Source organism: Puma concolor, chromosome C1, assembly GCF_028749965.1.
Source record: "Puma concolor isolate L17-30 chromosome C1, mPumCon1.1.hap2, whole genome shotgun sequence".
Classification (NCBI taxonomy): Eukaryota; Metazoa; Chordata; class Mammalia; order Carnivora; family Felidae; genus Puma; species Puma concolor.
In genome coordinates this window covers 75,986,615-76,008,671 of record NC_141674.1, presented here as the reverse complement: position 1 = coordinate 76,008,671, position 22,057 = coordinate 75,986,615, and the positions used below count along the sequence as shown (strand labels likewise).

The window sequence follows — 22,057 nt, the reverse complement described above, 5'->3', positions numbered from 1 at the left end:
CCATGGATAGATGAATGGATAAAGAAGATGTGATATATATATATAATGGAATATTATTTGGCCATTAAAAATGAAACCTTGCCATTTTCAACAACATGTACGCATCTAGAGGTTATAATGCCAAGTGAAATAAGCCAGAAAATAACAAATACCACATGATTTCACTCATATGTGGAATTTAAGAAAGAAAAGGAACAAAAAAAGAAAAAAAGAGACAAACCAAAAAACAGACTCTTAACTATAGAGACCGAACTGACGGTTACCAGAGGGGAGGTGGGTGGGGATTGTGTAAAATAGGTGATGGGGATAAAGAATACACTTATTGGGACGACCACTGAATAACATATGGAACTGACGAATCACTACATCAAAACTAACATAACACTGTATGTTTACTACACTGGCACTAAAATTTAAAAAAAAAAGTAAAATTAAAAATATATTAGTCAAGAAAAGAAAAGAAATTCTAAAAGGTTTGTTCATTTTGCATGGACACTATATCTTGGGGAACATATTTAAAATGTTAAAAGCTCTCCACTAACAAAAGAACCCAGGAATTCCCACTAAGAGAAAAACAGTTGAAATATTCTTGTTTTATACAGCTTTGCTGACATTTGTGTCATGAATTTTCTGTTTTTCCTGTGTGCTAAGGAAACTTAAGCCAAACGAGAGAGACATATGGAGAACAGAGGCCAGGAAAACACTCCAACATGGGGAAGACAAAAGGAAGTTGATGGAGTGTGTTTACTAAAAAGCCTGACTGTTGAGTAACTGTGGGGTTTCCCTAACCCCATCTCATCATGCACCAAACAACCATATTCACGCCCGAGGCTACTGATTCACGGTGCCTGAATCGCTTTTACTTTCAATTTCAGTTTTAACACATGATTGAAAGAGTAGCAATGTCTAACTTCCTCAGTTTTTTCAAGCTTTTATAAAGGAGGGACAGAAAGGTGAAGGATCAAGTGAGCAAGCAACGAGCAGCTGAGAACTCTTCTTGGACCGTAGTGCTGAAGAGCAGGTATGCACATCTTCTTTCACATGCAACGTTGTCTTGAACTCAGGACCTGATTTCTGGTTCAAAGTGACAAGGGAGGAATAGCAGGAAGGGCAGGTTGCCTTTTGTCTGGCCCATAGGGGTCTGTGGCTGGCTTTAGTGTTGGGGTAGCTTAGCTTCTCCGTTTGAAACAGTAGCAGCTGCAAAGTGACAGCCAGGCACACCGTGTCTCCCTGGATGTGCTGCTTCCAGAACAATGTCAGCCAGGGCAGCTGCAAGTAGAGTGGGCCAAGCCCCCATGGGAGCCTCCCTAGTTTACTTTTATCAGGCTCTGTAACAGGCATTAGAATCCATAGGACAAGACAGTGCCCATCAAGGAGCTTCTAGGCAATGATAATCTAAAAGAGATAGTTTCTCTCTAATCTTTCTATTAGTCATACGCAAGAAAGCTTGAGATTGAGAGTTCTGTTTAGTCTCCATGTAGAAATAAATTCAGTTCCCACATCACTGGTCTTTATTAGTTAAAAATAACTATCTTGTCAAGTCTCTCTGTCTCTGTTGCCCTCTGATGTTTGTTGGCTTATTTTTCACAGGAACATCAAAGTCACCTGTACCGTCTGGTAAATGTGTAGAATCTGGGTGTAATGGTATTTTTTTAATGCTTTATTGTGAGGGGCAGGTGGGGTGGGGGGAGAAGGGTAGAGAGAAAGGGAGACTGAGAATCTCAAGCAGGCTCCGTGCTGTCAGTGCAGAGCCTGATTTGGGGCTCCAATCCATGAATTGTGAGATCATGACCTGAGCCGAAATCAAGAGTCCGATGCTTAACCAATTGAGCCACTCAGGTTCCCCTAGAATCTGGGTTTAACAATTTCTTCAGATGATTCTTCATGTACATCGAATTTTGAAAACCAGTCCTGAACAGGATCCAATGGCTGTTCATTTGAAATTACAAGTTCTGTGGCTCATTCACAGCTAAGAACCCACACACCTGTTTTCATAACGTTGTTCAATAGTTCCCATCACATCTTCCTCAGCTTCCTCTAATCTTCACTCGAAAGAGGGGACTGTAAGTTTCAGTCGTCAGAATGGAGCTATTTGAGGCGGGCATTTTACTTCCACATTCTCTGCTCCCCACACTGAAGAAGCAGACAAAAGGAAGTGGTACAGGGCAGCCTGTTTGAACTTGCTTACTGTTTTGATCCGACAAAAAATTTATATGGTGGCCTTGTTTCTTAGTAATCTATAGTTTACAGAGCATGTCGAAATGCATAGCCCAATGGACCAAATTGCTCAATGCAACTGTTATAATCTCCATTTATTCAGCAAACGTACACTGAAGTCCTATTTTGTGCTGCATGCTATGCTAAGATAAAAGCTTATGGCATCTAGTTTAATTATCAAAATATCCTCTAGGTTGGACCTATAATTGTATTCCCATTACCCCTATAATTGTGTTTAAAAACTTAGGTATAGCTAGGTGAGGCTCCTTGTTTAAGCGCCCATAAGTAGTATATGACAGAGTTGGTGTTAGATGCATTTTGAATATGTGACATATTAATATAAAACTGAATATTTGAGACATTTGAATATTCATCATAGCATGCTTACACATTCTGACTATGAAAAATATCTAGATATTATCAACTGAGAAAAGGAAGTAAAATTGAAAAAGAACAAAGGCCTTTATTTGCGGTCTCAGAATTGCAATTTGGGGAGCACAGTTTCTTTTCTTTTTTTTTTAATATATTGTCAAGTTAGCTAACATTGAGTGTGTACTTGGTTTTGGGAGTAGATTATGCTCTTGGTTTTGGAAGTAGATTCCCGTGATTCATTGCTTACATACAACACCCAGTGCTCACCCCAACAGGTGTCCTCCTTAATACGTATCACCCATTTCCCCCTCTCTCCTGCCCTACCCACCCCCTCCCCCATCAGTCCTCAGTTTGTTCTCTGTATTTAAGAGTTTCTTACGGTTTGCTTCCCTCTCTGTTTGTAACTATTTTTCCCGTTCCCCTCCCCCATGGTCTTCTGTTAAGTTTCTCAAGTTCCACATATGAGTGAAAATATATGATATCTGTCTTTCTCTGACTGACTTATTTCACTTAGCATAATACCCTCCAGTTCCATCCATGTTGCTGCAAATGGCAGGATTTCATTCTTTCTCATTGCCAAGTAGTATTTCATTATATATATAAACCACATCTTCTTTATCCATTCATCAGTTGATGGACATTTAGACTCTTTCCATGATTCGGCTATTGTTGAAAGCACTGCTATAAACATTGGGGTACATGTGCCCCTATGAATCAATACTCCTATATCCTTTGGATAAATTCCTAGTAGTGCTATTGCTGGGTCGTAGGGTAGTTCTATTTTTAATTTTTTGAGGAACCTCCGCACTGTTTTCCAGAGCAGCTGTACCAGTTTGCATTCCCAACAACAGTGCAAGAGGGTTCCCATTTCTCCACATCCTCACCAGCATCTGTTGTTTCCTGAGTTGTTAATTTTAGCCATTCTGACAGGTGTGAGGTGGTATCTCAATGTGCTTTTGATTTGTATTTCTCTGATGATGAGTGATGTTGAGCATGTTTTCATGTGTCTGTTAGCCATCTGGATGTCTTTGGAAAAGTGTCTGTCCATGTCTTCTGCCCATTTCTTCACTGGATTATTTGTTTTTCCAGTGTTGAGTTTGGTAAGTTCTTTATAGATTTTGGATACTAACCCTTTATCCAACATGTCATTTGCAACTATCTTCTCCCCTTCCGTTGGTTGCCTTTTAGTTTTGTTGATTGTTTCCTTTGTAGCACAGAAGCTTTTTATCTTGATGAGGTCCCAATAGTTCATTTTTGGGGAGCACAGATTCTAAACTGACCAGAAAGGTGTCCTGCTCATGCGGGAAAAGCAAGGGGTTTTTACAGGAAAGAAGGAAGGGGTAATTATACGATTTAGATAAAGAAGAGAAGAGGGGAAAAAAAAAACCCTAATTTGGTGCTGACTGGTTAAGCTGCTTCTGATTACTATCTTGTTCATAAGGTTATTGGTGCTATCACATGAAACTGTCCCTGGTATGTATTAACTTTACTATCCTCATATGATCTAAATGCCAGTTGCTCTATTGAAATTTTATGAGCAATTGCTTGAAAATTATTGCCACTCTGGCCCAATTAGAGAGTTCATTATATGGAAAAGAAAATGGAGCTTCAAAATGGAGCCTCTTATGTCCAGACATTTTATACAATTCTACAATATCATTAAAAAAATTTGACTATAATGCAATCAAAAATATGCCAGGAGATTAAATTGTACTTTTAATATTTAATTTTTTATATTAAACTACCTTGAAAAACAATTACAAGAGTATCCCATATATCTTTCACCTAGATTTATCCACTGGTGACATTTTGCTAGATTTGCTTCATCTCTCATATACATATATGTCTCCCTATATAATATAAAATTACATTTACATTTTTATTTTTATGCTTATTCATAGGAGTAATTTGCAGAAAACCTGACCCTCTCAGCTAAGGACTTCGGCCTGTATCTCTTAAGATTCAGGACATTCTCCTGCCTTCCCTTTTTGAAAGGGAGGCTACACTCTCTAGACTGACCTCATTCCACTCCCAACACTTGTCAATCTGTAGACAAAACATGAGCACATGGGTCACACGAAAGCATTGGAGAGCACATTTTGTTATGTGATGATGATGAGAAAGCTACCATAGGTTATAGATAAAGGACTTTACAGGATAATCAATGTCTTTGAGGAAGAATATTCTGTCCAGTAAGTGGCTGCAGTAGCATGGACAGAAAAATAGACTGTCCAGTGTGGCTTTTTAAAAACTTTAAAATTGTGATACAAACATATTTAACATAAAATTTCCCAATTTTACCATTTTAAGAGTATTGTTCAGTGACAATAAATACATTCTCATTGTTGTGCAACTATTACCACTACCCATTTTCAGATATTTTTATCACCTCAAATGGAAACTCAGTACCCTTTAAGCAGTAACTCCCCATACCCTCTCCCTTAGGCTCATGGTAAACACTATTCTACTTTCTGTCTTTATGCATTTGACTATTTTAGGTACCTCTTATTAGTGGGATCATATAGTACTTGTCCTTTGTGTCTGGCTTATTTCACCTAGAATAACGTCTTCAAGGTTCATCAGTGTTGCTACATGTATCAGAATTTCATTCTTTTTACAGCTGAAAAATATTCCATTGTATGTATATGCCACATTTTGTTCATCCATCCATCCCTTGATGGACATTTTCACCTTTTGGTTATTGTGAATACTGCTGCTATGAACATTGGTGTATAAATATCTACTTAAGTCCCTGCTTTTAATACTTTTGTCCATACACTCTGAAGTGGAATTGCCAGTTCAGATGGTAATTCTATGTTCAACTTTTAGGGGAACCACCAAAGGGTTTTCCACAGTGGTTGTAACCATTTTACATTCCTACCAGGAATGCACAAGTGTTCCGATTTCTCTGTATCCTGGCCAGCACTTGTTGTTTGATGGGTTTTTGGTTGTTTGTTTTTGTTCTTGTTTTGTTAAATAACAGCCACGTTAATGGGTGTGAAATTGCCCTTTATTGTGGTATGATTTGCATTCCCATGATTAGTGATGTTGAGATCTTTTCATGTATCTATTGGCTATTTGTATATCTTCTCTGCAGAAATGTCTGAGTCCTTTGCCCATTTTTGAACTGCATTATTTTTGTTGTTATTATTGAGTTGTAAGAGTTCCTACAGATTCTGGATATTAATCCCTTACCAGATATGTGACATGCGGTTATTCTCTCTTACTCTGTGGTTGCCTTGTTACTCTGTTGATGGTGTCCTTTGATGCACAAAAGTTATTAATTTTGATAAAGTCCTATTTACCATGTTTTCATATTTTGATCATGCCTTTGGTGTCATATCCAAAAAATCATTGTCAAATCCAGTGTCATGAAGGTTTTCTCCTGTGTTTTCTTCTAAGAGTTTTTATAGTCTTAGCTCTTATGTTTAAGTCTTTGATATATTTTGAGTTAAATTTTATATTTGGTGTTAAAGAAATGATCCAACTTCATTCTTTTGTGTGTGAATATCACATTTACCCAGCACGATTTGTTGAAAAGACTGCGCTTTCCCCACTGGATGATCTCAGCATGCTTGTCAAAAATCATTTGACCATATATGGGAGAGTTTACTTCTGGTCTCTTTGTTCTATTCTATTGGTCTGTGTGTCTATCTTTATGCCACTGTGACTGGACCAATTTTGTTTACATCTCATTTTCCTGATTTACCTTAGTTCTTTGTGGTTTCCTTTAGCCTTTTGAGCAGATTTAAGAAAATTACTTTAGTCTTTGCCTAGAACACATGCAATGCTTGTGTTTCTTCAGGGATGTTTTCTGCCACATTTATTTAAATCACTTTCTTTGGGGCGCCTGGGTGGCGCAGTCGGTTAAGCGTCCGACTTCAGCCAGGTCATGATCTCACGGTCCATGAGTTCGAGCCCCGCGTCAGGCTCTGGGCTGATGGCTCAGAGCCTGGAGCCTGTTTCCGATTCTGTGTCTCCCTCTCTCTCTGCCCCTCCCCCATTCATGCTCTGTCTCTCTCTGTCCCAAAAAATAAATAAACGTTGAAAAAAAAAATTAAAAAAAAATAAATAAATAAATCACTTTCTTTGAATGGGCCATATATTCCTGTTTCTCTATATGCCTTGTGATTTTTGTTGTTGCTGTTGAAAACTGGTCATTTATAGAAGAAGCTACCTTCTCCATTTTTTGCATATTGGTTTTGTGCCAAGGAAATCTTTTGCTAATTAGCGGGGTCTTGGTCTTGAACCTTAGGAATAACCTAGGGAGAAATCTTAAAGTCTTTTTAGGTCTTTTCTGAGCGTGCATCTTCCCTGAGCGTTAGTGTGGCTTTTTTCAATTTTCTCAGATACATGCTGCTTTTAAATGTCTCAATTTCCCTCAGAATCTCCCCTTGGGGCCTTTTATGGTCTATTGTTTGTCTCCACCCTGAAAAGGAAACAATTCTACTTCTCCTCTCAACACTCTATTCTCACTACTTCACTTCTGGTCACCACATGTATGGGCAATTTTCCACACCAAGCAACTGTGATACAAACTGTCTGAGGTCAGTGCATGCCCTACAGGTTAAGGTCTCAAGACTGGCCCTACTTCAGATGACAATCGCAAGTCCAGGGTGTAACGTGTGCTCTGACTGGCTATGTTTGCCATCCCTACCCCAGGCTCAATGATTTGGTAAAATAGCTTATAGAGCCCAGGAAAAAGAGTTTACTCAATAGTTTACTGGTTGAGAGAGAGAGAGAGAGAGAGAGAGAGAGAGAGAGAGAGAAAGAAAGAAAGGAAAAACAAAAGAAAAGAAAAAAAAGACGGAAGGAAGAAAGGAAGGAAAGAAGGAAAAAGAAAAAGGATACAACCCAGGAAGAACAAGACAAAAAAGCTGCATAGGGCAAGGTATCAAGGGTGTGAAACATCCATGCTCTCTCTGGGAACACCACTCTCTGAGCACCTGCACATGTTCACCAGCCTAGAAGCCCTTTAAACCCCTTCAGCTAGGGTTTTTTAATGGAGTCTTCACTAAATAGCCACAATTGATTAAATCATCAGCTCCGGTGATTAGCTCAACCTTCAGGCCTCCTTTCCCCTCCCCTGGGAGATGAGGCTGAAATTTCTAACTTTCTAGTCACATGCTTTGTTACCCGAGCAACCAGCCTTTGTGGTTTTCCAGGGTATCTCCAAAGCTACCTCATTAACGGAACCTTGGGTGTGGTTGAAAGGTGCTTGTTATGTATGACAAAAGACAACTTCTTTCACCTTCTTTACTCTGGGACTATTTTAGGAACCAAAGACAAAAGAGCAAATATTATAACAAAAGATACTTCATCACTTGGGAAATTAAAAGTGTTTTGGAAGCTGTGTGTCAAGAGCAGGGACAAAGACCAAATATATACTTCTTATTATACATCGCAATATCACACACTCATAATATCTTGCCAGAGGGGTCCGCAGGTGAATCTCCAGCAGCTTTCCCTAGCAATGCCCATTGCTTCTCCTTGCCAGAGATCCCAATTAGGTGAAACAAAGACCAGTAGTCCTTCAGGCAGCTTGGAACAGATTAGAACATTATAAACTCAGTGTGTTCTGTTCCATCCAGTCTAAAGGAGGGAGATATGAACTGAACTATTGCCTAGGATGGTCTGTTTTATGTCTTCACGGGTGATCTCTTGCCCCAGGCAACTGCAGTTCCATCTCTCTGCAGCTTTCGTGAGCAATGCCCATGAAATCAATGCCAATGCTTCTTTCCATCTGACATCCAACTTATACCACTACATCCCCATCCTCTGCCCCTGCCTGAGATCCATGTGAGATGAACCAGAGACCTGAGGAGGTAGCCCCCAGACAGATTAGAACACTGTGAACAAAGTCTGCTCTGTTGTCTCTGGGTCAAGGGAGAAAATTGCGAACTGGGTTACCACCCCTTCCAGACCAAGACTATACCACACCGGGGACAGTGTGGGCCAAGGGCAAGCAAAAACACCACAGAATTTCCTACCATTTTTAATGTAGGAAATTAATGAAATTTAATGAAATTAATTTTTAATTTCCTACCATTTTCTTGATTGGGTGTTGGCTTGGTTGCTTTAGGTCTTTCACTGTTTTCACAGAAATACTATAAAGTTATTCTAGCCAATATTTTGATTATTTTTGATATCTCCTTAGGGAAATAAGAACTTAGAGCTTCCTAGCTTGCCATTTTGCTCAATTGTCTAGGCTTGATCCTGGCTGTATGACTTACTCAGCTTTTGTGAGACATATTTATCTTTTTTGCAAAGTGGGCACAATAATTGCTAACTTGTAGGTTCTCGGAAGTATCAATGAGGCTGGGTATGTGTCACAGGGGTTGGTATATTGTAGGCCCTCAGTGCATAGTAACAATGGCTTGAATTCTATTATTACTATTGAAGCAAAACTTTGGAGTGTACCCTATGTTTCATCACTAATGTTAATTGTAGGTTACATTTTGTCCCATAGAAAGTACAGAAGTTTCACCTACTCCTATATTGATGGATGCTTTTGGTAACTCGAAGTCAGAAAATGACTCTGAAATCGTATTTCTACTAGGAGACTTTTCCAGGTTGGCAGGTTGCCATGGCATCTGGACCCAATATGATGGCCCCCATTTGTCTGGTGGAAAACAACAATATGCAGCTGTCAGTGAACCAGAGAGCTATACAGATTCTTGAACAGATTTCTCAACCAGTAGTGGTGGTGGCCATTGTAGGACTGTATCGTACAGGCAAATCCTACTTGATGAATCGTCTTGCAGGACAGAACAGAGGTGAGTGTTGTATTGAGTCTGGGGCAAATAGATTAACTCTAGCTATATCTCAGATCCTTATTTTTCTTCCCCAGTCACAAGAAAGGAGAACCAAACTCCTCTCAATAAACCAAACTTCCAATTCTAATTCTCACCACTAAATTACTCTTATTATAATTACTCTTATAATAATCTGTTATCATACTGTTTTACTGCTGTTAAGGAAAATCTCTCCTGGTAATGCTCAGGATCCTACCTTCTTTTACCTGACCAAATACTGGGCTCTTATAATTGTATCTCCTTTCTCTCTTGAAACATATTTTCTTTTTTTTTATGGGATATTCCCATCAACATATAAACATGTTTGAATATCTATTGAGGAGGGGTGGAATCAGAAAAATGTTCATGGTTAGCTCAGCAGTCTGACCTACAGCCTACCTAGTTTCAATAAGTATCAAAATGTACTGGCTGCTACATTCTTAAAGGGTTTCATGACTGCCTGTTCGTCTCACCCATACTTAATATTGAACTGAATGACAAGCCCCAGAAAATCTTGTGAAAGTTTTATGAGTAGAAATTCAAAGAAACATTTATGACCTAATACTCCCTGCGTGTCCCCTCCCTCGTGAACACTGAGCATATAACCACCAAGTTCACACCGCAAAACTGTGGCTCTTTCTGTCCCTGGGTCCTGTCCCCATGCTACGTGAATGAACTTACTAAGATGCACCATAAAACTTCTCAAGAATTCTTTCTTGACTGTTGTGCTCAATGATCCTGCAACATCCATCATCTTAAAAATCTTTCCTAGATTTCACACCCCATTGTAGCTACCGAACCTCCTCCCCTACCTCTTTTTTAATCGCTTTGGCAAAAAATATGATCTCAATTTCCTTTTTCCACTTTTTATTCTCCCATGTTTCTCTTTAATCCACTGCTCTCTGGCTTTGCATCTCACCATTCTTTCAAAATGCTCCTGTTACGGTTATCAGTGATCTCCACTCTGCTGATTCATGAATGTCTCTGTCTCCATCGTGAGCACTTGACTGGCATCATTCTCATAGTTAACGTCCCCTCCTCCTTGAAACAGAATGCCACACAAAGTAGGACATTCTTGAGGAACTCGAGAAAGAGCCATCTTATATGCTGGGGCACTTACATTACAGAAAGTCTGACTTTGTGACCCTTTGGCTGTTTAGATTGTCTCCTGTCACTGTATGTTGCCTTCTGCCCTCCCCTTGCAGGTTTCCCTCTGGGCTCTACAGTGCAGTCTAAAACCAAGGGCATCTGGATGTGGTGTGTGCCTCACCCCTCCAAGCCAAACCACACCCTGGTCCTTCTGGATACTGAGGGCCTGGGTGATGTGGAAAAGGTAAGACAGAGTGTCACACATAAATCCTTTTTATTCTGGATTTGCTCTTGACCCCTTCACGATATTTTATAATTTAACTGCTGTGATCTATTTGCAAAATCTAGAAATCCAAGTATAGTAAATGAGGCATGCTGGTTTGTTAGAATCTCACTTCCAGATAAGATATTAGATAAAATATTTTATTTCTTGGCACTGGGTGAATTATTTGATTACGTTTAAGGAATAATTATTGAATAGCTGAATGGCAGCCTCTTGGCTTAGAACTATAGATATTTGTCACCACAGTAAAGGTCCTGCTCTGAAAACATCTTCAGTCCAGTTGAGAAGACCCCAAATATGCTGTCAGATTTAATAAAATATGATTGAGAAAGAAGCAAGTTGGAGACAGGAAAAAGTTGCACAGCAACGCAATTACTAACTTCTGTCAGTTCCATGGGAGTTATGTGGCTGCGATGGCTCTTTTGAGTTATCTTGAGTTAGGACAAGGGTGCTGATAAATCACTAAAAGAGGGTTCTAGAAGCCTTTCTAATTAAAAGGAGTGGCATTTAGGAGCTGTCTTCCATCAGCACTCCCACTAGCTGGGAGAACAAGTCCTTCAATGTTATAAGGTGATCCAGGCAGCACACCATAGTTTGCACCACAGACTATTAAGCATAAGGGTGCCTTGGCAGGAAAGAGGAAGAAACATCAGTTCCCTCCCAAGAGATGAAATATTTCTTTCTTTCTTTTTTTTAATGTTTATTTATTTTTGAGAGAGATAACACAGAGAGAGGGAGACACAGAACCTGAAGCAGGCTCCAGGCTCTGAGCTGTCAGCACAGAACCTGACCTAGTGTTGGAACTCATGAACCGCGAGATCATGACCTGAGCCCAAGTCAGACACTGAACCTACTGAGCCACCCAGGCGCCCCAGGAAATATTTCTGATGTATCTGCCAGATGAAATGTGTATTTGAGGTCTGGAGTTAAGAGTCAGGTTTACATTTCTTGTTGTGAACTGCCCAAAGAGCATTCTAGAATGCTCTAATACATCTAAGATGTAAGGTTACTAAAACTTTTTATATTGTCATCTTTGTTACATTCATTGTTATGGATGTTTGTCACCACTTTGAAATAGTCATCTTGAAAGTAACAGTTGCCATTTTCAAGTTTGCTTTTAAATACAAGAACAACGGGAAACATTCAGTAGTTCCCGATAAACATTTGTTGAATTTAACCGAATATAATTTGAATCCCCAGTTATGGCAATTATGGTGTATTTTATATAGCTATATATAAAATGAATAAATGAATTGAATACTTAATTGCATACCAGGTAATGTGCTAGTTTTTCTATATATGTTCCTTTATTTTCTCCAACTGAGGGAAAAGAAAGCTCTGTGAAGATTAGAATCTTTGTATATATGAAAAAAGTCACAATCACAAGGAATGTCTCTATAATTGTCAAAGTTGGTATCTGTATTTATGTCTGTTTTCAAAGTTATTTCTTTGCATGACAAGTATGTTAGCTGATATAATAAATGAGAGACTGACAAAATAAGTGTCTGAATGAATTTCTAACGAGCAAAGTCCTAAAACTCTTGCTCGAATGTGCTTTGCAGGGTGACCCTAAGAATGATTCCTGGATCTTTGCCCTGGCTGTGCTTCTGTGCAGCACTTTTGTCTACAACAGCTTGGGCACCATCAACCACCAGGCCCTGGAGCAGCTGCAGTATCCTTTAATGAAACAAAGCACCATGTTTCATTAGGTTTATGGGAACAAGATCAAGTTAGTTTCTCCTTCCCTGCCACTTCGTTGCCTCTGGTGGACCCGAGGGGACCCAGGACAAAAGGAAGTGTTCATAATAACTTTTTGTTAGAGAAATGTGGGAATTTGGGGTACGAACTTCTTCTTCCTTAACTGAGCCCTAGTTATGTGACAGAGCTTACAGAACTAATCAGGACAAAGTCCTCTCCAAAAGAGGATGGAACAGAAGATTCCACAGAGTTTGTGAGTTTCTTTCCAGACTTCATCTGGACTGTGCGGGATTTCACCCTGGAGCTGAAGTTAAATGATGATCCTATCACAGAAGATGAGTACCTGGAGAATGCCTTGAAGCTGATTCCAGGTATCAGAGCATGGCCTGGGTAGTGGGTAGTCCAACAGAGGGTGGGAGCTCTTAAACACAGACCATTATCTTTGGGGTTGCACTTGTGTTCAAGACCAGAATGGAGTCTATAGAAATGGTGACTTGAAGATGGGTTGAAAAGCTCCAGGGACTGGAGTTTAAGTTCACTTAAGAAAAGCAGAGCCTAGGCTAGGGTGAGATTATTCAACACTGATTTGTTCTTTAATCAATTGCTAATTTAGCTACCAGATTACAACGGGTGCTTAAACTTTCCAAAGACCAGATACATGTACCTTATTTTGGCTTCTGTTTTTCTGTGTTGAAGAATACAACTGACTAGATGCTTGTTATGTGTGAAATTACAAGGAAAATCAATGTGTCACCATATACACAACATATTTCCATAAAAAATATACTTCACACAGATATTAATCTTCTCAAAGAAGGATATAATTTTCTAATGTCTGTATGAATATATCACATATAAAAATGACTATGTGTTCTAAATAAACCTGAAGAAGTTTGTCTTATCAGTCTATGCCTTTTCAATATTTCTGATAATTATCAGAACATTCATCTTACTTTCTATGTCATAGTTTTCTCTTAATTCCCACATATTTATCCATGATCTAATTTTGAAATGATAAATTACTTGAATAGGTTACATTTATAATGATGTATATATCTCATTAAATCTTGAGAAAAATATCAATTCTGATTTATCCATTCTTGCTTTTGTTTTTCTTTTCTTTTTAATTTTTTTAAATGTTTATTCATTTTTGAGAGACAGAGACAGAGAATGAGTGGGGGAGGGGCAGAGAGAGGGAGACACAGAATCCGAAGGAAGATCCAGGCTCTGAGCTGTCAGCACAGAGCCCGATGTAGGGCTGGAACTCACAAACCACGAGATCATGACCTGAGCCGAAGTCGGATCCCCCAACTGACTGAGCCACCCAGGCGCCCCTTTCATTTTTCTACTTATACTTTCCCAAAACATTTAATGAGAGATTGCCTAGGCAGAAGAGCCAGGCTGTTAAATCGAGTGTGGTCCTTTACCTCAAGAAGTTTGTAGAGTAGTGTTGACATCCTAAAATTACATTTTAGTTACATGTATTCTTCAGAGGTTTTTGCTTAAAAAAAAAAAAAAAAGCTAACATTGTACGAATTATTTTTAGCATCAAATGAGTTTTCCTTAAATAACCAGAGTGTCCTAATATGCCCAATACTTTTGTTCCTAACATTGCTCTATTATCCCTTGTATGTGGCTCTTGGTCCCACAGCTCAATTTCTACATTAGACCAAAAAGTTCCACTTGACCTTTCATTCTTTTAACCATTCATTCAGTAAACACCTAATAAACAACTGCACTACCATTTTCAGGTCTGGAGTTACCAGCAATGGGCTTCTTTCACCTGGATCAGATGTCTCCCCAAATTTCTCTCCAGCGTTATATCATTAGTGTGAGTTTGCTGTACAAGGAAGTATTGAATGTCTATGTTAAAGGTGTTGTAAGCATAGAAGACATAAACAATTCTTTGTTGTAAGCAAATAATTGAAATCCCTGTCATAAAAACCTTCAGCTCCCTTGAGGCACCTGGGTGGCTCAGTTGGTTGAGCATCCAACTCTTGATTTCAGCTCAGATCATGATCCCAGGGTTGTGGGATTGAGCCCTGCATCAGGCTCCATGCTGAACTGGGGCTTGCTTATTATTCTCTCTCTCTCTTCCCCTCCCCCACTTGCATGCACGTGCTCTCTCTCTCTCTCTCAACCCAAAAAAACAACAAAAAAAACCCCTTTAGCTCCCTTGCATCAAGACTGTTCCCACAGTAATCTCTGTTGTTCTTATCCCTCAGGCAAGAATCCCAGAATCCAAGCATCCAATCTACCCAGAGAGTGCATCAGGCATTTCTTTCCAAAACGGAAATGTTTTGTCTTTGACCGGCCAACAAATGACACAAAACTCCTAGCCAATATTGAGAATATACCTGAGAATCAACTGGATCCTAAATTCCAGAGACAAGCAAACAATTTTTGTTCTTACATCTTCACCCAGGCAAGGACTAAGACTCTCAGAGAGGGAGTCATGGTCACCGGGAATCGTGAGTCTCCTTTTCCACCATTTCTATGGGGCTTAATATATGTTGAATATATTATATAATGTGTTTTTCGGCATTTTTGTTTGATTCTTTATGGAATTCTGGATATACACACATTCACACTCTATGAAGAGATGCGTATATCTTATCATTATCTCACTTTTGGGGCTCTACAAACCCCTCTCCAAAATTGCACACTTTGTCACTGATATCTATGGCATCCACTTATTTGAAAGAATCCTTCCCTGATAAAAAAAAAATCAATAACTAGGTATAAAAACAGAATGTATTGGGCACCTGGGTGGCTCAGTCAACTAAATGTCTAACTCTTGATCCCAGCTCAGGTCTTGATCTCAGGGTTGTGAGTTCAAGCCCCACATTGGGCTCCATGCGGTCATGAAGCCTAGTTAAAAACAAAACAAAAACAAAAAACAAACAGAATATACTGTATGGATTTTTTTTTTCCTCAAGGGAAGTCCTATCTGATAAGTGTTATTTGTTACTTAGAGCATCCCCACAAATCAGTGAAAATCCATTGGAAGCTTCAGAATTAGGAATAAATATAATCTGACTTACCTTGCCTCATCTATCTACCTATATAATTTTTTTGTTTTTAATTTTTAATGGGAAAGTATGTTTTCCAGATACCCTTTTAGTATGTTAGATGAAGGTAGATTTTTAAATTGTTTTGGCTGTGTGGCCTGGAAAACCATAAAAATTAAGAGTCAATAGGAAAACAAAGGTAAAGATAGGAGGCAGGGCTCCTGTGGGGGAAGCTGGGGGATGTGTGTGCACGTACATGACTTCAGAAATGTAGTCTCAGAATCTGGGATCCTGTGGGGTGATAATTTGATATTTTTCCCTTCAATATCCTGGCTCATTCAGGGTTAAGAACTCTGGTGGTGACCTATGTGGATACCATCAATACTGGGGCGGTGCCTTGTTTGGAGAATGCAGTGACAACTCTAGCCCAGCTTGAGAACTCAGTGGCCGTGCAGAAGGCAGCCGACCACTACAGCGAGCAGATGGCCCAGCGAGTGAGGTTCCCCACAGACACGCTCCAGGAGCTGCTGGATGTGCATGCAGACTGTGAGAGGGAAGCCATTAGGGTGTTCATGGAGCATTCCTTCAAGGATGAAAATCAGGAGTTCCAGAAGACTCTTGTGGTAATTTGTCTTAGTTTTTACTCTGTGGGTCCTTTCCCTTTGAAGGATGAAGTCTAGAAATACCTTTACTGACCCCATGGCTCATCTCTTACTCAAGGATAAAAAAAATCTGGACTCTCATGAGAGAGTTTCAAAGGACTACATTTTCTTCTTTCTTTTTTTCTGTGAAACCTGAGGTACTTTATCTAGAAATCTCTCTGATTTCTGAAGCAATTATCAGTACAGATATCCTCCTGATCTGAATACTTCTATGGATTCCAAGCCTGCCCAGAAGACCCAAAAGTCATTCCTGGGCATAGATGCTTTCTGTGAACACAATCCCCTTGTCAGGAAGCAAACTTTCTCTTATCAGATCCTCATTCCAGGCCATTTTCAACTTACATTGCTCCTTGCTGTATCGGTATATCATTGAAGATAAAATCACTGAATGCTACAGCTGCAAGGAACCATAGAAATTATGGTAACACAACTCCAACATTTCAGAAGAACCATGGAGGTTAAGAAACTTTCCCATAGTCTTGCAGGGAGTATTCAAGGTTGTCAGTAAATCAAGTCTTGTGATTCCTGTTTTATTCCATGTCCTTCGCCAACAGAATGCTTTTCTCACGGACCACAGTTAGATCAATCCTTCTACCAGATTCTTTGGAATCTTACCTTTTCCATTCCTTTCTTCTGGTGACATCTCTCTACATTTCCCTTGTAGGAAATCATAAAGGATAAGAAGCAACATTTCTTGCAGCAGAATGAAGAAGCATCAGTTAAATACTGCCAGTCTATGCTTGATCAGCTTTCAAAGGCCCTAATGGAAAATATTTCCATAGGAACTTTTTCTGTTCCTGGAGGGTACAAGCTCTACAGGCAAGCAAAGGAAAGTATTGAATGGAATTATTCACAAGTTCCCAGGAAAGGAGTGAAGGTGAGGAATAAGGGGAACATGGGGGAGCCTACAGAATAGAGTCACAGGGGCCTCCTGAAAATCTGAAAGGACAGCACCAGTTGTGGGTGATAAGACAGCATGGGGATATCATGACAGATTTAGCTTTTAAGGTCCACTATGTGTTATATACTCCTGAAGAGAGTGGAAATGCCCATTCCCAAGAAATGAGTATGGATTTCTGGAATCCACACGAGATAGAAATTACTCATTTCTTCATTTAACAACATGACATTGAATATGCTAAGTGCTGACAATTTACAAGGTAAAGTCAGAGTCTTTGTACTTAAGTATGATCAAAAGTAAGAGAGAAAGTCAAATACACAGATAATTGCATACAAAGTTATAACCCATATGAACCTATGGAAATGGGCTACATGCAACTTAATCTTATACAGCCATAAAAAGTATGAGATCATGCCATTCGAGACAACATAGATGGACCTAAAGGATATTATGCTAAGTGAAATAAGTCAGACTGAGAAAGACAAATACCATATGATTTTGCTCATAAGTGGAATCTTAAAAAAAAAAGCCCACAAATGAATAAGCAAACAAAAAGCAGAATCACACCTGTAAACACAGACAACAAACTGATGGTTGCCAGATGGGAGGGGGATAAAGGGATAAGCAAAATGGGTGAAGGGGAGTGGGAGGTCCAGGCTTTCCAGGCTTCCAGTTATGGAGTGAATCAGTCATGAGGATGAAAGGCACAGTATAAGGAGTACAGTCAATGATGTTGTAGATATTGTAACAACGATGCACAAGGCTGAAGGTAGCTACACTTTTGGTGAACACAGCATAAGGATAAACCTGTCAAATCACTATGCTCTACACTGGGAACTAAGGTAACATTGCCTGTCAACCACACTCAAGTTAAAAAAAGAGTAATAAACAAACAAATAAATAAATAAATGCAAATGGGCTACATAGGTTGTGGTAACAAACAATAATAATTTAAAAATAATGATAATAATAATGCAACTAATATATATTAGACTGTCATTTCTTTTTTTTAAAGCTTATTTATTTATTTTGAGAGAGAGACAGACAGAGAAAAAGGAAGGGGCAGAGAGAGAGAAGGAGACAGAGAGAATCCCAAGCAGGCGCTGTACCATCAGCACAGAGCCCAATGTTGGGCTCAAACCCACAAACCATTAAATCATGACTTGAGCCAAAGTGAGATGCTTAACTGACTGGGCCACCCTGTGCTCCTAGACTATTATTTCTTATAGCAATCATGTAAAACTGTTTTCCTAGACTCTTTAGCTTAATCCTTCAAACAACCTAAAGAAACATCTACACTTATTGTCAATATTCTACAGATCTGAACTGAGAGGCACAGGCAGGTTAAAATAACTTGCCTAAAGTTAAAGCCAGCAAACAACAGAGGAGATCAACAGTACAAATTAGAGGCAACATTTCCCAGTGAGAAGGCAAACCTATAAAAGCAGCAGAGATTATGGATTTACAGAACTGAACATAGTTCTGACTGGCTGGAACCTAGAGTGGGTAGAAGGGAGCAGCACGGGGGGTAGACACTGGAAGGAGACAGGAAGCAGGAGATATGGAGAGTCTCTGGTCACACTATGGAGCTTGAACACTGTAGGGAGCCACCATAGAATTTTAAGCATGAAGCAAAAATGACATGGACATTCGTACTTGTTTTTGCAGCACTTATCTCTGTAGTGGAAATCTAAGTTCTTGCCTCCTTCTTGGTTCCTCAGGCAAATGAGGTCCTCCAGAATTTTCTACAATCACAGGCTTCGATAGAGAAATCCATCTGGCAGGCAGATAAAGCCCTTACCGATGGGGAGAAGGCCATAGCAGGTACGGGGCCGGGCTTGGCTCACAATGGCTTGGGTAGGTCCCTCTGTCAGGTGTGAGTGCAAAGCCTTCCTGAAACAAGGAGCTTCCTCTCCTTCTGTGGAACAACTCTGCTAAATCTATAAACAACAAGGAGAGTTGTATTTGTATGTCAGCCAGATAGGGCCTTTACCCTAATATTCTGAAATGTGCTCCCAATGGTATGGACACGAGGAACGCAGAGATTTTCTGTCTTCCCTTCCAACTTTGTTTTGTCTCTGAGTTCAAGAGGGTAGAGATCAGTCTTCACCTAATTTTCTTCCCTCTTGGAACTTTCCTGGGGCAGCGGAGAGGGCCAGCAAGGAAGCAGCTGAGAAGGAACAGGAGGTGCTAAGACAGAAACTACTGGAGCAGGAACAGCAGATTGAAGCACAACAGAGGAGTCTCCAGGAGAACATAGCTCAACTGAAAGAGAAGATGAAGAGAGAGACAGAAAACATAATAAAAGAACAGAACATGATGTTGGAGCATAAGCTGAAGGTACGTCTGCCCATGGCCTTGGTGCTGCTTGATGGTCCTCCTGGTACCTCAGGAAAGGATGGGTGAAGGTTACAGGGAGCTCATGGAAGGAAGCATCATTGCCATTAATTGCTTGTGACTTATTAAAATCCTGAAACCTTTGAATTTTTCTTCTTCTCCCTCTCCCTCTCCTTCCCCTCTTCCATCTCCTCCCCTCCTCTTCCCCCTCCTTTTCTATAGAAGCCTTTGAATTCCACTCTATATGTAGACTCTAGACAGTTCAGGATGAGTATGGCCCCTCCAAGCTCTACAAATAGCATTTGGGAGTTTTAAAATGATCTCATGAGGCTTGATTAAACATATATTCAACCATATGATTTAATATGAGTAGCAACTGCTTTACCAAGATCACTGACAATTATCAGAAACCCTACTGCTACCCAAAGACCCTGAGGTAGATATATGCTGACATAAAACTATCAGAAATGTAAAGACTTAAAAACTCAGGGAAGTGACAGCTTCTAAAATTACTCTATTGTCTCCAAGTGTGGATAGTCTTCCCAATTTATCAAATGGCATAGAGAGGAGATCACTTATTGTCCATCATAACATATTTATAACAGATTTCTAGAACATCTTGTAAGTTCTCATCATTTCTACTATTTGGGTGACCATACCAACCCAAGTGGGACTGAGAACTAGTGCAATCAGACCAAGGCTACCTATCAATTGGCATTTTTTTGGCTGAAAAATGTTACATTTGTCTTTGTGTCAGGTTTAGCATCCTAGCAAAACCTTAGTGGTGTGTGAATTTTAGAAAGGCTTGAAACTATGCTTCCTCTCAATGTTCACGTCCAAGCCAGGGAGATATTCCTCATTGCAAAATTCTCCTTTCATGCTTGAGTAAGAAAGAAGAATTTTATGAGTAAAACGTAGTTTGACCAAATTTTCAAATACAAAGTGCAAATCTTAAAAAAAATGATAATTTTAAAAGTTTTTCTTCTCGCCTTTTATTTAGGTCCAAGAAGATCTGCTCAAAGAAGGATTTAGAAAGAAATCTGAAGAGATGGATGAGGAGATAAGGCAGTTGAAACATACGATTGACATGACTAAAAATAATGAAGCTTCCTGGTTTACACAAGCCTTAGACAGATTTGGCAGTGAGATTATTTCAATATTTGCTTCTCCTGTTAGAGTTCTTGATACTGTTGTGAGAACAGTGAGCTCAATTTTTAAAAAGAATTAGCTCTCCTTTTAAAGAAATTAAAGAATGTGGCTATATACTCTGGCCTATTTTTAGTATGTATGCTTTTCACTTTTATTCAGCAAAGTTTCAAATATAAAAAGTACACGCGAGAGGATGGTGATGACTGGCCTGCATTAGATAGAAAAAATGCATGTACATTTTGATATAGCTATATCATTGAGAATTTAAAGCAATGGTCATTGCTGATGGAGAATTTAAAGCAATGATAATAAGGATACTCACTGGACTTAAGACAAGAATGGAGGACACCAGATTTAGGATTTATAGATTTAGGAAATCTACATGTGCAAAATCCACTGAGGCATCATCTTAAATGGCAAAAGATTGCTAAATTAGATTAAATATCTATCTATACAAAGTGGTAGTATAAACTTAACGTGTGTATACCCTGGGATACTAGATACTACGTAGTCAATAAATAAATTGATGGTGGAGCTCTATTTGTACAAACACAGAAAAATCTTGAAAATATATTGTAAAGAAGTAAGGTATGAGAGAATGCATATAATGTGTTCACCATGAAAAATGTATTATGTGTAGTCATACCTATGTACACATAGAATAGCTCTGGGAAATTTTTTAGAAACCCATGTCATTTGTTCCTTCTAAGGAGAACTGAGTGGCATCAGGGTGTAAGAGACAGAGGCTTTTCATTATATACTCTATCTTTTGACTTTTATAAAGAAATCTTGAATCGCCATTTTATAAATTTTTTTTAAGGTTTATTCATTTTTGAGAGACAGAGACGGAGCATGAGCAGGGGAGGGGCAGAGAGAGAGAGAGGGAGACACAGAATCTGAAGCAGGCTCCAGCCTCCCACCTGTCAGCACAGAGTCCAATCTGGGGCTCAAACTCCTGAGCTGTGAGATCATGCCTCCCACCTGTCAGCACAGAGCCCGATATGGGGCTCAGATTCATGAGCTGTGAGATCATGACCTGAGCTGAAGTCAGACGGCTAACCAACTAAGCCACCCAGGCACCCCTTTTTTCTTCTATTCCTCATTTACATGTTTTTTTAAAAATAGTTTGGGCATTCAATCTTGTGAAAGGCTTTTTGTGCATCATTTGGACAATCATTTTGCTCCTTTGTTCTGTTCACAGGGGTATATTATGATAATTTTTAAAATTTTGAGCTAACGTGATGTAATCTACATTTATAGAATATTTCATCAAAAACAGCAGAATAAACATTTTTCTCAAGCTCACATGCAACATTCATCACAGTAGACCACATAATGGGCCATAAAGCACACCTTAACAAATTTAAAAGAATAGAAACATTACCATGTATGTCTCAGATCACAATGGAATTAGACTAGAAACCAACAACATAAAGATAGCTGGAAAATCCTAAAACACCTGGATGTTAAACAACACATTTCTATATCATACATAGGTCAAACAAGTCTCAAAAGAAATTTAAAAATGTTCTAAACAAAATGAA

At 39.2% G+C, this 22,057-nt stretch overlaps 1 protein-coding gene across 1 annotated transcript; it reads left to right on the top strand.

Moving 5' to 3' along the window:
- Positions 1 to 863: 863 nt before the first annotated feature.
- LOC112872054 (guanylate-binding protein 6-like) lies at positions 864 to 20,629 on the top strand. The gene is made up of 11 exons (XM_025935201.2): positions 864 to 1,021; positions 9,149 to 9,365; positions 10,589 to 10,716; positions 12,318 to 12,427; positions 12,628 to 12,824; positions 14,679 to 14,924; positions 15,807 to 16,087; positions 16,791 to 17,003; positions 18,749 to 18,851; positions 19,174 to 19,367; positions 20,365 to 20,629. Exons 2-11 carry the CDS (start codon positions 9,176 to 9,178, stop codon positions 20,590 to 20,592), a joined length of 1,890 nt encoding a protein of 629 aa, XP_025790986.1. The 5' UTR covers positions 864 to 1,021; positions 9,149 to 9,175; the 3' UTR covers positions 20,593 to 20,629.
- The last annotated feature ends 1,428 nt before the right edge of the window (positions 20,630 to 22,057 follow it).